The sequence below is a fragment of the Thermobia domestica genome, chromosome 8, assembly GCF_964235325.1.
Source record: "Thermobia domestica chromosome 8, izTheDome1.hap1.1, whole genome shotgun sequence".
In the NCBI taxonomy this organism is placed as follows: domain Eukaryota; kingdom Metazoa; phylum Arthropoda; class Insecta; order Zygentoma; family Lepismatidae; genus Thermobia; species Thermobia domestica.
This window is the reverse complement of record NC_137461.1, coordinates 18,816,513-18,831,722: the sequence shown is the minus strand read 5'-3', so window position 1 is coordinate 18,831,722 and position 15,210 is coordinate 18,816,513. Positions and strand designations below refer to the sequence as shown.

The following is a 15,210-nucleotide window of genomic DNA, read 5'->3' as shown; positions in this document are numbered from 1 at the left end:
GTGACACAAGTCAAAAAACCTTAAGGTCCAAACTCGTATCCCTCGCGAGAAAAATGACATAACTCGTAACTTGTTTCAAACTTATTTTATAATCACAATGATTTTTTCTTTTATGTGTAAAAGTGTTGTAAATATAGCTTTAAAATTATCCCAAAATCAGAGTGTATTAGAACAAAAATGATAAATTTCGTGTTATGTCACTTTTCTCGCGAGAAATACGAGCTTGGACCTTAAGGTTTTTTTTTTTTTTTTTTTTTTTTTTTTTTTTTTTTTTTTTTTTTGACTTGTATCACTTTTCTCGAGAAGGTGCGACACGGATCATACAAAAGATAATTAATAAAATTCCTGATTGGGCTGGCCACGCAGAGAATAGAATGCAGTTGCGAGTTTTTGTTTGCGGCAATTAATCTTCAAATGAAAATAGAAATAAAATTTATAGTTTAGCGTCCCACGTTTATGTCCTTCAGGCTAACGGAGACGTATGATTAATGAAAGTAAATGATTATGAAAGAACTAGTGGAATGAGAATGCGGGAGGAAATGGAAGAGCCCCTAGCAAACCCACAGACATGATGCTGTCTCCTACAAACTCATATCCTGGGTTCAGACCAAAGACCTTTCGCAGCAGAGATGAGCGTTCTATTACTGAGATACTGTGACCCCCAATGAACCTTCGAGTTTCTTCATGAAATGAAATCTTTCAGTTTAACGTCCCATGATTATGCCCTGTTAGGCTAAGGGAGACGATGATTAAGGCAAGTGAATGATGATGGAAGAGGTGGTGGAATGAGAAAGTGGGAGAAAACAAGGAGTACCTCGAGAAAACCCACGAGCACGATGTTTTCCGCAACAAATTTACTTGGCCAGTGATCGAATCTGGGAGTTTACGCACCAGAGGTAAGCAGTCTACCACTGAGCCACCGTGTCCCCAAATTTCTTCATACGTTCACCAGCCACTGAAAACGAAACTTTATTTATAACCCATCAAAATGAGATGCAAGATTTAATTTTAACATTTCGCGTTTAAAGCCTGTGAACTAAATGAGACTGATGATAACTGCAAATAAACAATACAGAAATAACTAATAAAGTGAAGACAGTGGGAGGAAACTTAAAGGCAATGAACGCAATGTTGCTCACCGCACAGTCACACGGCCAAACAATCTGAAATACGAAAGAAAACAACAAAAGCTTTGCTCCAATTTGTAAATAACATTATTCCACTTCTACTTTGGTATTGCACATGTAGATTTCTTTACAAGAATGGATTTCGAACTTACCAATACATCAATTCTACCGAAACGTTTCAGTGTTTCATCTATAATCTTTTGGCAATCTGCTTGCTTTGTTAATTCTGCTTCTACGGACAGAATCTACAAAAGAAGATATAAAAGAAAAATAATTAGTAGAGTCGTTAGATTTTAAAACTAAATGATTAGCAAGTACCATGTTAAAGATTGGAAAGAAACAAACAAGAAACTGGAATGAATGGTTTGTTTTAATTACTTACAAAAATCTTGATTAATAACTACATACGATTGTTATCAACTGATTTCATATCGGCTTTTATATTTAGCTTGCAATTTTACTTGTGTTACAATTTCCTTTCACACTTTGGAAATGAAAATCTAACACGTCACTTGGATCTACTATAAAAGGAAAAATGTTTTTCGTTAATTGAAAGCACGCATTCTGAATTATATCATATTCTCCAGAGCTAAAACGGTGACAGATAGCGATTAGCATTTTCTAGAATCGATTTAGCATTCTAAGAATAGATACCTTCTTTTCTATGAATCCTCTATTCAAACTGGAAGTGGCAGAAATCAATCACAACCAGTTTTAACACTGATCGCTTATACAGTAAAAACGGTAACAGATAGCGAGATGCGGTTTTCTGCAATCAATTAAGCGTCCCAAGAATTAGTCTATCTCCATTCTATTCTCTCTACTAAAACCGGAAGTAGTAGGAAATTTCCTGTAGCTTCCGGTCTCAATATTGACAAATTATCACGCCATACAAGCTAAACTTCTCACGTGCTGTACATGTGACACTGTTAGTCGTTTCTTTAAAAGAAATGTTTAGGTGTTTCAAGAAGTTTTGAACATTAAGACAACATTAAAAGCCACACTGACGGATAGGTTGGTTGTGCCGCTGGAAGGGTTGGTCGTTGGTATAATTTCAGATTACGAGGGAGAAGGACTGAGACTTTTAGCTTTTGAAACTGTGCATGCCTCGACTATAGCTTCTAACAAACATAATTAGAACCATTATCATCTTTCATACTGTGATTATTTGCAAACTACCAATAATAATGTTAACAGAGTTGTAATTTGTTTTAAACAATGGCAACTAATGAGTAAACGCTATACACACCTTTTGATCTGGTAAGCCAGTTGCTTTGCATTGTTGAACAGCTTTATTTAAGTTCTGCACATTACGGCCGCAGAGCACTAATTGTGACCCTAGTGTTGCAAAATGTACGGCAGTTGCTTCGCCGATTCCAGAACTTGCTCCTGAAAGTGTTTTGGACAGAATAAATAGAATGAAAACATTATAAAGCATATCTATATCTATCTATCTATCTATCTATCTATCTATCTATCTATCTATCTATCTATCTATCTATATATATATATATATATATATATATATATATATATATATATATATATATATATATATATTATATTATATTATATATATATATATATATATATATATATATATATATATATATATATATATATATATATATATATATATATATATATATATATATATATATATATATATATATATATATATATATATATATATATATATATATATATATTAATAAAATGAAGAAATAACCGAAATTTTTACACACCAGATCCTCCGTAGGCACGAATTCAATAACACACAAAGAGTAAAAAGTTAATGATTGGACCGCGACTCGAATCCGGGATATCCGGTACACCAGAGCGATGCGTAAACCAGTGCGCTTCCCAGAACAGCCACACACTCTTTCACTTCTGAAGTAGATGCTCTCCACTCAGACTACATGGATTGTAACACAGCCTAGCTGCTGTGCATGGACAATCCAGTATCCACGTATTGAGAACTCCTTTCAACTAGGGTGACCAGACGTACTGATTTTCGCAGTACAGTACTGTTTATTAAAGAGTTGTTTTGCGTGTTGCGAAGAGGCCTAGAAAATCGTGAAATGTCCTTCTTTTTTAAAATTTCCTGAGTTACAGTAACTTATTTGCAATTTATTTTAATGTTTCATTCTTTATTCACAAAATTTTGAATCGAATGTACTCTTTTCGTGAATGATGAACTGCTGTGTTTTATAACACTCCTCTAAAGATTAGGAAAGGAGAACAATTAACAAATCATTGTTTTGCAATTTTTTTTTTTTTTTTTTTTTTTTTTTTTTTTTTTTTTTTTTTTGACTGAAGCGGGGTTGTTGAGATATTGGTGAAATAGGACAGATTGCTACTTCAAGTTACGACAGTGATGCTAACCAAGTTACGTAAAAGTTCCCTCATGCCGGTCTAAATTTACCCTCGTTCCTTAAAATAATCCAACGCTCCAAAAATCGATTTAAAAAAAATCTTTAGCCCTATACGAAGTTTCACTGTACGTTCATAAAAAATTAACCATTTTGTCATTCATCAAAGCATTTGGTGTTGTGTTTAATTCCTTCAATACTTTTATTTATTCAGTGCTTTTCTTTCTAACAAAAATAAATTATTAACTTAAAGTTAACGTTAAATGAAATAAGGACATGCACTAAACTACCATATACTATTATATTATTGTCCTACTTTTCGCTCGCCAGAATCTGCTCATCCTACTTTCGACGGTTTTAATTTTATGTATATTAATGAAAGAAGAAGGGATTTTTTTTTTTTTTTTTTTTTGCACCAAAACTTCTGTAAGTGCGAATTCTACAATACAGAAAGAGAAACAAAACAATGGCGGATCCAGGGGACGAGCGGGGCAATTCCCCCCCCCTCCCCACAAGAGGAAAAGTTTTATTTTATATATAAATTAAACCCATCCCAGAGTTTGGAGCTCTTAAAAGTAGCTCTAAGTAGCAGTATTACAGCCCCCCCCCCAGAAGCCCGTCCTGGATCCGCCCCTGGAGAGAAAATGAATGATTGGGCCGGAACTCGGACCTCTCATCAGTATATGCCAATATATGAAACGAAGCATGATTATGTCATGTGAAGACGAACAAACCTGCTAACAAAAGAATAAATAATAACGGGTTAATGTAGGTGGGAGGAACTCGAGTTGCAACCACCTTCTCGTGGTAAGTTTTGAGTGATTTTCCGAGTATTTTAGGGTGTACCTCAAATCAGCTAAGAGCTGCACAAACCATCTGAAAAAAAACTCACTAAACTATTTTCCTTTTATCAACTTAGAGAAACGATATATCTTTAATAAAGCAAGACTGCTTACAATGACGTATGACAAAACAAGAAAAATGTACACGAAGTGACATTATCAAACATGATATTTTAAGAGTCTTCGTTACTTTGCAACGTACAAATGAGTAAGAAAAGATATACAATGTTTTACATTACAAACATTAAAACCTACAAACTTTACCTTAAAAAATGTGTTTTCTCGATATATTGATATACATTACAAACACGCAAAAATCGGGCCATGACGTGCTTGTTGGCTACCCTCAGCTGGTGAAAACTTTGATCTTCTTGAGGTAGGGAAATGAGTTGACCAAAAAAATCTGGAATTTTGCATGCATAGTACTGTAACCCAATGACAATTTTTCCGCAACTTGCTCAAACGAAATTCGAAAAAAAAATTAAAAAAAAAAATAAATAAATAAATAAATAAATAAAAAACAAAACTTGACCCACCCTAATGAATAATAATACAATTTAGTTACAACAACGAAAATGAAATGAAATCTTTCAGTTTAACGTACCATGATTAATGTCCTGTAGGCTAAGGAAGATGGATGATTAAGGCAAGTGAATGATAATGGAATTGATGAAAACAGGAGTACCCGAGAAAGCCCACAGATGCTGTCACAACAACGAAATAGTCACACATTTCTTGCGCTGGCGGCTAAGTGATAATTTTTGAAAACTGTAGATAATCAACAATGGAAAGGTTTTTGAAATTAACATACAAGAACACATGGTGTCAACAATGGAAAAAGAGACTGATTGATTGAGTTTAATGGAGACGTAAGCATCGAGGTTATTTGTCCCCGTCAGGAACAACATGACTGCTCAAATACAGATTGCCGTCAATAAAATATAAAAGAAAACGAACATATCAAAATATACGAAACCGAAGACTGCCGCAAAATAGAAATAAAAACGTAAGAGATAAAAAATAATAAATAATAATTTTTTAAAAAAAAACAATAAAACATCAGAATAAAAGATAAAAGTGCAGCAACATTAAATAAAAAGAGCAAAGAACTAAAAAAAAAAAAAAAAAAAGCTCTGACAGGGTGAGTAATATTACAAACGTCCATAAAAGCAAGCACACGCCAAACAATATCAATGTCATTGTGCAACGCATAATCAAGCGTAAGCCGCAGTCTGTGACGCTCTTTGAGTTCTGAGTATTCAGGACATTCGACTAGACTGTGCCCAATACTCAAATGGAAACAAACAAATAATAAACATTAATTCATAATTAAATATTAATTACCTCTTTCTATCTAAACGTGTTCTTGTTACTTGGATACTTACGAATGTTAAAATCCCCTGTCATATTCATATACGCGTCCATAAGAAGTTTGAGAAATTTCCTGAACAAGAATATGAAAAAAAAAAAAAAAAAAGATAAAAAAAAACTCTGACAAATTTGGAAAAGAGCACCACCCAATTTTAAGAGTTAACACACAGATCCCAATTAAAAATCGGAGATTTTCGCAATAAAATGCAGTTGCCAAGATATTTATATAGGCAAAACGAAAAGAAATTTAGAAGTCCGAGTAAAGGAGTCGAAAGCGGAAAATCTGGTATCTGGTTTATCGAAACATTAAAAAGAAACGCAACAGAGGGTAGAAGATTCAAAAAGTTTATTTGGAACTGGAAATGAAGTAGAGAAACTGCTTTCTGAAAATTTATTTATTCATTTAAAGAAGTCGAAATTAAATTTAGACAAGGAATGGTTGCGTGACAAATGGGAGGCGGCGATTATTTTCTTTAAAAAAAAGCATTAGCATGACAATAAAAATAATAACACGAGTTGGCAACCTTCCAACAAGGAACAAGAAACACGGACAAATTGAATCCGCCATATTTTAGTTTGCATTAACCTCATCTGGAGATTACTGACATACCCCACAACATGTTTCTCTACAACTCAGCTCTTCCCTTGGTAAGTCTGTTCCATTTTTATTCCTTGATGTTTCTACTCTTTTTCTTCCTGTTTTTAACCTCCGTGACCAAGACTCCAGGGGAGAGTCGAAAGCTTGAAACTCTAAAAATTCAGGAATTACACAAATCTTTAAGTAGAATGATAGAATTAATGAGCGTGGTTTTGCAATGTCTGAAAACTAGTTTCGTTATATTTATCAGCATTAAAAATATCAATAAAAGCTTTAATAGTCAACAATTTATAAATACTTGAAAGCAATTAATGTTACCTGTGATTATTACAACTTTATCCTTCAAACTTGACATTGTTTCTGGCTCTTGTAGATTTCTGAAAATAAACAACGAGAAAAATGTTAAATGTAAAACACCATACCTTGTTCATTTTTCAGGATTTATATAACATTCATTACTTTTTATTCTCAGAATTTTACCCATTCATTGATACAGCGATAGTTTCTTTTAAAAAATATATATTTCTACATACGTTGCTTTAATTTGCGCTTCTTTATTCCCTTGTATATCACTTTGTATATACTTCAAGCATCTTCGGAGGGATCGATAGATCGAGTTGTAGTAGTTACATGCTTGCCTTGTTTATCTTCTTCCGCGTAGTTAATGGATACCGCGTTTCAATGTTCACTGCAAAATTCTTAAAACAGTTTTTATACATTATTATAATATATTCCCTGGCCTTTATACGAAAAAATGGGGTATTATTTACTTTCCCCTCCAACCTTGGTAGTGATTACAGTTCGTTATTTGTAACTATGTAGTCATAAGTATAAATACAGTGTGGACGTATGGCATAAAAATTATAGTGCATAAACCACGAATCAAATTGTGCTAGGTGGCCACTAGAAAGTGAGAAGAGGCGCGCGTTCCTTTATGGGTATACGCATAAATGAGATCGTTTACAATGGCTCACTAAAAGTCATAGTACCGGCTTCGGAACCATCAATGAATATGGGGAGATACCAAATGCCATCTGTAAAATGTATTAACAATTACTTAAGAAAAATAGTAATCCTTCATTAACGCCACTAAGTATCATAGTAGATAGTTTCTACTCTAAATTTTCCCTGCCATTATCACAAAATTACTGAAAGGAAATTTGCGCATTTCAAATTTTAGGCTATATAAATTTTCTGGTGTTTATTTAATGGGTGCTGCTTTTCGATGTTCAGTGCAAAATTCTTACTTTTCAGCACACGGAATGAAAAAAAAAAAAAAAAAAAAAAGTATTTACAGCCCTTTATATGAAAAATGTACGAAAATTGAATTAAGTTACTTAAAAGCACGGGCAATTTGTACTTCTTAAGTTTCGATCGCAGTTTAAGCAAACTTTTTGACGTTTCCAAGATCAATAATATAATTCCAATTTTTGTCTAATGATCCTTGGTCTAGATTCAATTCTGGCATCTTTATTCTAATACAGTATGATTTATGCGATGTGTTTATTTACGATGACAATGATTATGGAGAACTTTAACCTTTTGAACGGTACGCCTTGAGGCTGTCAAATGTTTAAGCACATGAGCGGTGATATAGTAAGGCTATATACACTTCTATAACATTGAACATACAAGAAATGACGTGGCCACCAACAGGCTTCGGCTACCTTTACTCCACGGTTTTTCAAAGAACTAACTTGACAGGGCTTCAGTAAAACCCTGAGTGATATTTCGACAAGGCTATCATGAGAGTATAAGTCCCGATTGCACTGGGCGTCAAGTTGGTGGGTAGAAATCTTTGAAATTGAAATGATATCTTTTAGTAATGTCCTACGATTACACCTTTTAGGCAGGGGCGTCATTTAGGGGGGCACCCCTGAATTTGAGATGTATATAGATTTTATGAATAGAATAATAGTAAATCAGTGAAAAACACGAAACTTTACTTATATCAAGGGGTCTTACTCCCTCCCAAGCAAAATCTGAAATGACGCTCCTGCTTTTAGGCTAAAAAAGACGAATGATTAAGGCATACCATTGATGATGAAAGAATCAGTGGAATGAGAATGTGGGAGGAAACGGAAGTACGCTGAGAAAAACCATGTCCACTAACAAATTTACACGGCTGGGGATCGAAACAAGGATCCCACCTACTAGAAATAAGCGCTCTACGATTGAGCCACCACGCCCCCTTTAGTTGGTAGGTAGACGCCATATCCAGTAAGCAATAGGTATAGTTTGATATAAAAATGGAATAGGGCTATAAACTACAAACAATTACGTCGACCTACACTTTATGATTAACATAAAACGACTGTGCTTGAGCTAGGTAACGAGGACGACAATGATACAAAATCTTACCTTACCATTTACACTAGGGTTTGAAAAAACCCGGGCTTTTTTGAAAAAGCCCTACCCACTTGGGCCCATATGGGTATTTTCGGGTTTAATTGGGTTTTTTCGAAATATTTCAATGTCTTTGGGGTAAAAGTGTTAAAATGTGATTTATATTTCAACATTGTCATTGTCACAACTTGCAACAATTTTCTACTTACTGCTGTTTTGAGAAAAATGGCCGCCATTTTAAAATTCTATATTCGAACGCCGAGAAAATCTATACAGCAAATTTAGCATATCTCGTGCTTTCACCGTCAAAACTTCAACTTAAAAGACTGAAAATTGCGCTTCGTAGCGTGGATACTCGCTGTTTTGAAAACAAAACTGGCCGCCATTTTGATATTTTACGTTGGTATGCCGCCAAAATCTATACAGGAAATTTAGTGTGTCTCGTGCTTGTATTCTGAAAATTTTAACTTAAAAGGCCGAAAGTTGTACCCTGTAGTGTGTGTGGTAGAGGCAGACAAACGAGTTGAGTTGATTTTGTGTTTAACGTCCCTTTCAGCAGCGAGGCTATATGAGACGGGACCTACTGATTAACGTGGAATCCAAACCATATGAGCTTCCTCCGGGAAGCAAACCCGGGTCCCACGCCGAAGACGCGTACACTAACCGCATAGCCATGAAAGAGCTCGGCAGACAAACGAACAAATGTAGATCAAGTCATCCAGAAGCCTCACTGACGTTCGCCAAATATGAATACCAAAAGGGGTCTATTAATTTAAAACAAAGATACAATTCATGCTGTATGAAATAAATGCATGTTTTAAAATGTCTTATATGAAATTAACAGCTTCCAGCGTAAATAAACCTGCCATATTTTCTCCATGAGAATACAGGACACCTCAGATCCCCCTTCCTCAACTTTCCAACACAATGCAATGAACTGTAGTCTGGTTATGAACAAAAGTATAATTGGCCGCGGGGACTCAGTGGTAGAGCGTTCACCTCTAGTGCATGGGGTTCCTAGTTCTATCCTAGCTCGCGCCAAGTGAGCTTTGTAGTGGACAAACACCTTTGCGTGGATTTTCTCGAGATTCTCACGTTTCCTCCCACTTTCTTCATTCTGTCATTTCATTCAATTCTCATAATCACCGTCACCTTGAGCATAGCAGGCATAACCGTGAGACTAAAAGCAAAAGATTTCATTTTATTTAATTTAATTTTTTTTTCAATAATATAATTGGCGAAAGTTCACTAAGAAACAGCTGCTTTTCTCTCTTCGTACACTGCAATTAATTGCATAGACTAAAGATGCCTAAAAACTTTCGATGTGCTATAAAAATGCTTTACAGGAAAACAATATGCAAATTATTTAAATCAGTGGTACAATCTACTTTCAATATTTTTCGCGCGTTTAGCGATATTTATTTACATGGCTGTATCTGCCAAAATTACGTTCGTCAGTTTAATGTGATGAAAAGCTGATTTTTCTCCTTGTGTCGTGTGTAATTTTCAGGATCAGATTTACATTTTTCTAAGACCTGGACCAAAGCACAATTCTGAGCCCCTAGCCTCTGAAAAAGATTATAATTCTTGTTAACTTATCTAATGTGTTGCTGAAGAAAAGGTTAGTCATATTCCCTGTGTATGTAAATGTAGAAACACTCAAAGCCATTTTTTTTTTTTTTAATGTTCCGGAGAGTATCCGAGTTTCCATCAATGCAATGGAAAAAGTAGAATTGCAAATTTCGCTCGCTATCAAGTCGAACAGGGTGGTGTTATAACTTCCTCGAAACTGTTACATGCAACAGCGTACTGTTCACTCACTAATTACGGGATTCCCAGCCAATGTCAGAATTTTTTGTTTTTCACTTTTGAAATAAGCTGATATTGATAGCAGAAATGGAACGGAGTTAAAATACGGGACATTTCCTTGTCCCGACTAAATTTACGGGGACGCGGGACACTCCAAAAACGGGACACTCCCGTTATTTATGGGACGTATGGCAGGCTTAAGCGTAAAATAAATAGTTTTATTGTTGAAGTATTCATTTCCGATCCTTCTGCATTTAATTCGGGGATTTCCCGAGCACTTCTTTCACGACGTGTACATCAAAACTTCCACAAGTACGGAAATTTGAACTCAGCACTTGAAATAGTAAGCGTTACATAGTTTTCGAAACCTCGAGCATTAAGCTTCTTAAATTTGACAAGAATTTTTACGCTATTGCTGGTGTTGATTCTACAGAATGCTTACTTGAAGAGTAGCAACAAATGACTGAACTAAACTGTTATTGTTGGAAAACCAAATTTTAGTTGAAGAACCTTGTGTTTTACATCAAAGGTAAGAAATAATGCTAACAGTTTTACTAATGTATTTATATATGTACTATTAATACCGGTACCTATGACCTTAAACCCGTCAAACGTATGAGTGATAATGTCCCTCGGTGTCGCCAAGTCGACGATCACGGAAAATATTTTCTAAAATACAAAATTGCTTATTTTACTTCAAATAGGCTATAAGCATAATCCACATATTAATTTGTTCTATAACTATCTGAAGCTAAGCTAAGTTTTATTATTTTTTAAAATTCATTTAGTGCATTCAGAATTTTATAAAGGTCTTATGTTGAATGTTATTGTTTACCTTAACGTGAAAGCCTCTAATTCGCCCACGATACATGAAAGTCTGAAATCTGATAAAAATCACTTACAATGTGATCACATTAGTTGTATCAATAATATACTAACAAATAGGTCAAAAACCCAGGTGGGTTTTAAAGTGGGTTTTTTCAGGTGGGTCCAACCCGAAAAACCCACCGGGTTTTTTTCGGGCTGGGCCCACTTGGGCAAACCCTGATTTACACCCGGTGAAGCCACGCCACGCCACTGGGGTTAACTTTAGTGGTTCCCCTCCGTTTGTACGTACTAAACATTTGGACTGATTGCGTTTGGGTCAGTGGCGTAGCACACTTTTGCGCCCCCCCCCCCCCTTCGCAAAGTATAGAGAAGGGGCCCTAGTTGTAAAGCTGACAGAAGTAAGGTTGAAGTTCTACTTCTTTAAATCTTTATTCATCGCAAGATTTCGGCCCCCCCACTGCGGGGGTTGCGGGGGCAGCTACTACGCCACTGGTTTGGGTGTTTTTTTGTGTCCCTTTCAGCAGTGAGGCCATATGAGACATGGACCTATAGCTTTAACGTAGGATCCAAACTACATGAGCTCCCGCCGGGAATCGAACCCGGGTCTCCCACGCACTAAAAGTTGGAAAATTTTAAAGAGACAGGAGGTAAGAAATGGTGATTTTGAATTCTTATGATCTTTAAGTGTGTAAGTTTGGAAGTAAAGTTACGTTTTTAATATGAGAAATTATTGTAAAAGTTGGTACTATTTGCAAGACGCGGAAGGTTTCGATGCTTCAGGAGCATGGTAATCGTGCTTTAAGTGGTAACGTACCGTAATCAGGCCTAACGATTTTCAATGTTTTAAGTGCTTTTTTGTAGGTTTGGAACTGGAGAGGCACCTCTAATGTTAAGCCCACTACTGTTCTATCTCATTCATTTTGTTGCACGTGTCTTATCTTTCCTTCAGAAATTGGCTCAGTTCCTTACACAGGGCTACTAAGAACACAGAGACACTTTAAAAAATTACAGATAAAATCTCTTACTTCACCGAAAAAAAAGTAATGTCTAAGTAATTTTATTTATTTAGGCGCCAAATATTTAAGTCATGTATCAATAGAGAAACGAAGTAAGTACTATTTCTTTCTGATGCTATTGTACGTAAGGAAACAACGCAAGGTAAAACTTTGGCTCGAATATGTAGGCCTACTATGTAGATGTTGTACCTCTTGTGCCTTCACCCTTGCTAGTCGCCTACCCCGCTCGCTAGGGCTTCTCTCCGCTGGCTCACGAAAAATGTTCCATCGTACAGACATGGGAATTATCATTTTTATGGTAGGCCTATATAATTATTTACCCATACACTTAATGGGAATAACGTTTCCCTTGCGTCTTTGGCGGAGTAACCTTCGATGTTTGTCGCTTACCCCCGCTCTATCCACCCGACACACACTCATGGGTACGGATCATCTCCCTGCAAGCATGCCTAGTAACAGTGAAATGTAGACACGAGAATGCTTCTTTGGCATGAATTTATGCATATTTTACTCAGTCTACGAGCATGAGCCAAGAAAATGTGCATGTAGAATTCACTAGCATAGTATTTCCAGGAAGACAATTGATGGCATTACTCGAGCAAACGGTTTTATCAAATTTTGACACATCTCTTACATTTTCAAGTTAGGTCAGAACTCTGTATTTCTGTAGCTTAGCATGCACTAAATGAGGAGCACCATTTGAATACAGTGTGGACGTATGGCATAAAAACTACAGTACATAAAACATGAACCAATTTGTCCTAGGTGGCCACTAAAAAGCACGAATGCTACCTAATCGAGTCAGGGAAGGAACGCAGCAGGTGGGCCGGAGCGGTAGCGAGGGGGTGCGTCCGCAGAAAGCAGGCGCGTCAACGACGAGGAGTATACGCATAAACGACGATAGTGGAAGAGCACACTTACATATACAATACTTTCACTATCACTCAAAATTGGTCAATGTTCCGTTAAGGGGGTCCAGTAATTTCTTCCACACGAAATTTGCAATTTCTCCACTTCTTTCCATTGATTTTCGTTTGATTACATAATATAACGTTATATTATGTTAGGTTAGGTTAGGTTAGTTTTGGACCCCCTTAACGGAACATGGACCATTTCTACTAATATTAGGTAGTTTAGGCTAGTTCCGTTTAGCTTAGGTTACATTAAGTCTAAGTACTTGCATCATCCATTTCTCCTGTAAATTTTGTATTTTTTACGTGCGTCTGGCTCCCTTCTGCTAAACCTAGCCTAATTCAAATATTACACTAAAGAAGTCCATCAATCTAAATCTACCAAATTTGCATGAATTACTTACATTAATCTTTGTTACTTATCAGAGGAAGGATACACCGACCTTACCAATTTTGTTCGAATGTAATGTTATCTACAAATGCACAGATCACTACAAATGCGCCTGTTGTTTACTTAAAACGCCGCGTGCTTTCAACGGTAGTGTTGCTAACTGGGACTAGAAAGTCTATGGTCCTGGTGAATCTGCATTATTCTATCAAAACTTTGTGATTCAAAGTCTTTCTCTTGTTCAGTTTCAGCTCTGGGTTAATATCGAGGAGATTTGCAGTTTAAAACCACTGTCAAATTTTATTTGACACTATACGCACATACAATTGTAGGCTAAGATGACGTTAATCAAAAACTGGGAGTTGGAAACTCTCGCCATATACGTAATATTGTTATATAACCTCATTAATATCTCATCAGTAACTGTTATCGATCTTCTCAATTTAAGACGTTGAAAACTAGAACCATTAATTAGGGACGAGAGTATTCCACTCATTCTTACGTACTCACGTTTCTTTAATACAGGAAGTTTGATATGGATTTGAATAAAACTATGTAGGGGAGAATCCAGGACCGATTTCTGAGGAGGGGGTGGGTTGTCATACTGCTACTTTTAAGGGCACCAAACTTTGGGATGGGTTTTATTTTTATATATAAAATAAGAAAGTTTCCTCTTCTGGGGGAGCGATTGACCCCCCTGGATCCGCCCCTGTGTCAATTATGTTAAAGGGTATATTTTATTTGGTGTCTTAACTAATATATTGTAATTTGGGGTAATTTGCGCACGCTGAGAAATTAATTAGCATATCTACACGATGAGATGAGAAATCTGCACGAAAATTACTCAAATTTACCTTAGGCCTTACATTATCATAATTTGTGCACAATTCCAAAGTTAGGGTTGCCAACTCTGGAAAATACTCGTACTCCCTCAAAATTGCTTATGATATAGACCTAAGTGTGAAGTACCTCTGTTCGAACAAGTCCATGTGATGGAAATGTACTATCGTGGACAAGAGTGCATTAGCACCTGTATTCTGCGCATCCTTAGTACGTTCACTAATAGTTTTAATAAGTACATTGTGCTAAAAATGAAAAATTGAAGCTGGCATTGATCATTTCATTGTATTTACCAGTAACTGCCAATGCTTTAAAACAGGGGTTTTCAAACTTTTTGCAGCTGAGGCTCCCCTCAACCACCAACGTCTGAACGCGCCTCCCCTGTCAAAAATGACATGTGTCCCTAAAGAGAGACTATCACTATGATAAAACTATATTTCATTTATTGATCACTAATAGACCAAGGGCCAAGGGACCGATAACTCCCCCCTTTGAGAACTTTTGCCACTATATTAGAAGTGTTTCTTAGGGTCCTTAGAATAAAAAAAATGTAGTTGTTGGTCAACATATAAGTGCAACACCTGGGTCCTGGTGCCCTCAACCCTTTAGCACCCGTGTATATTTACAGACATCGATGGGATCTCTTTAAAAGACCGTAGATCAGATCGTTAGTGCAACAGTGGAACAAGTTATACATCGATCGATTTGTAAGATTGTAGGCTTTCAGTTTACGTAATGAACGTGACATTTCTGTGTACAAAG

The 15,210-nt window shown here is 36.1% G+C and overlaps 1 protein-coding gene across 2 annotated transcripts in view; it reads right to left on the bottom strand.

Annotated features, from left to right (window-relative positions):
* The window catches only part of LOC145692747 (3-oxoacyl-[acyl-carrier-protein] reductase FabG-like), a 37,653-nt gene extending 23,856 nt beyond the window's left edge, over positions 1 to 13,797 (bottom strand). The window contains exons 1-4 of one of the 2 annotated variants that reach the window (XM_081768184.1): positions 13,669 to 13,797; positions 6,629 to 6,687; positions 2,377 to 2,516; positions 1,280 to 1,372 (exon numbers count right to left, since the gene is read on the bottom strand). In XM_081768184.1, coding sequence (XP_081624310.1) covers positions 1,280 to 1,372; positions 2,377 to 2,516; positions 6,629 to 6,665 — 270 coding nt within the window. In that variant the 5' untranslated portion in view covers positions 6,666 to 6,687; positions 13,669 to 13,797. Of the gene's footprint in view, positions 1 to 1,279; positions 1,373 to 2,376; positions 2,517 to 6,628; positions 6,688 to 13,624 lie in introns of both variants that reach the window. The other variant, XM_081768182.1, reaches the window with a different exon arrangement.
* Between the last annotated feature and the right edge of the window lie 1,413 nt (positions 13,798 to 15,210).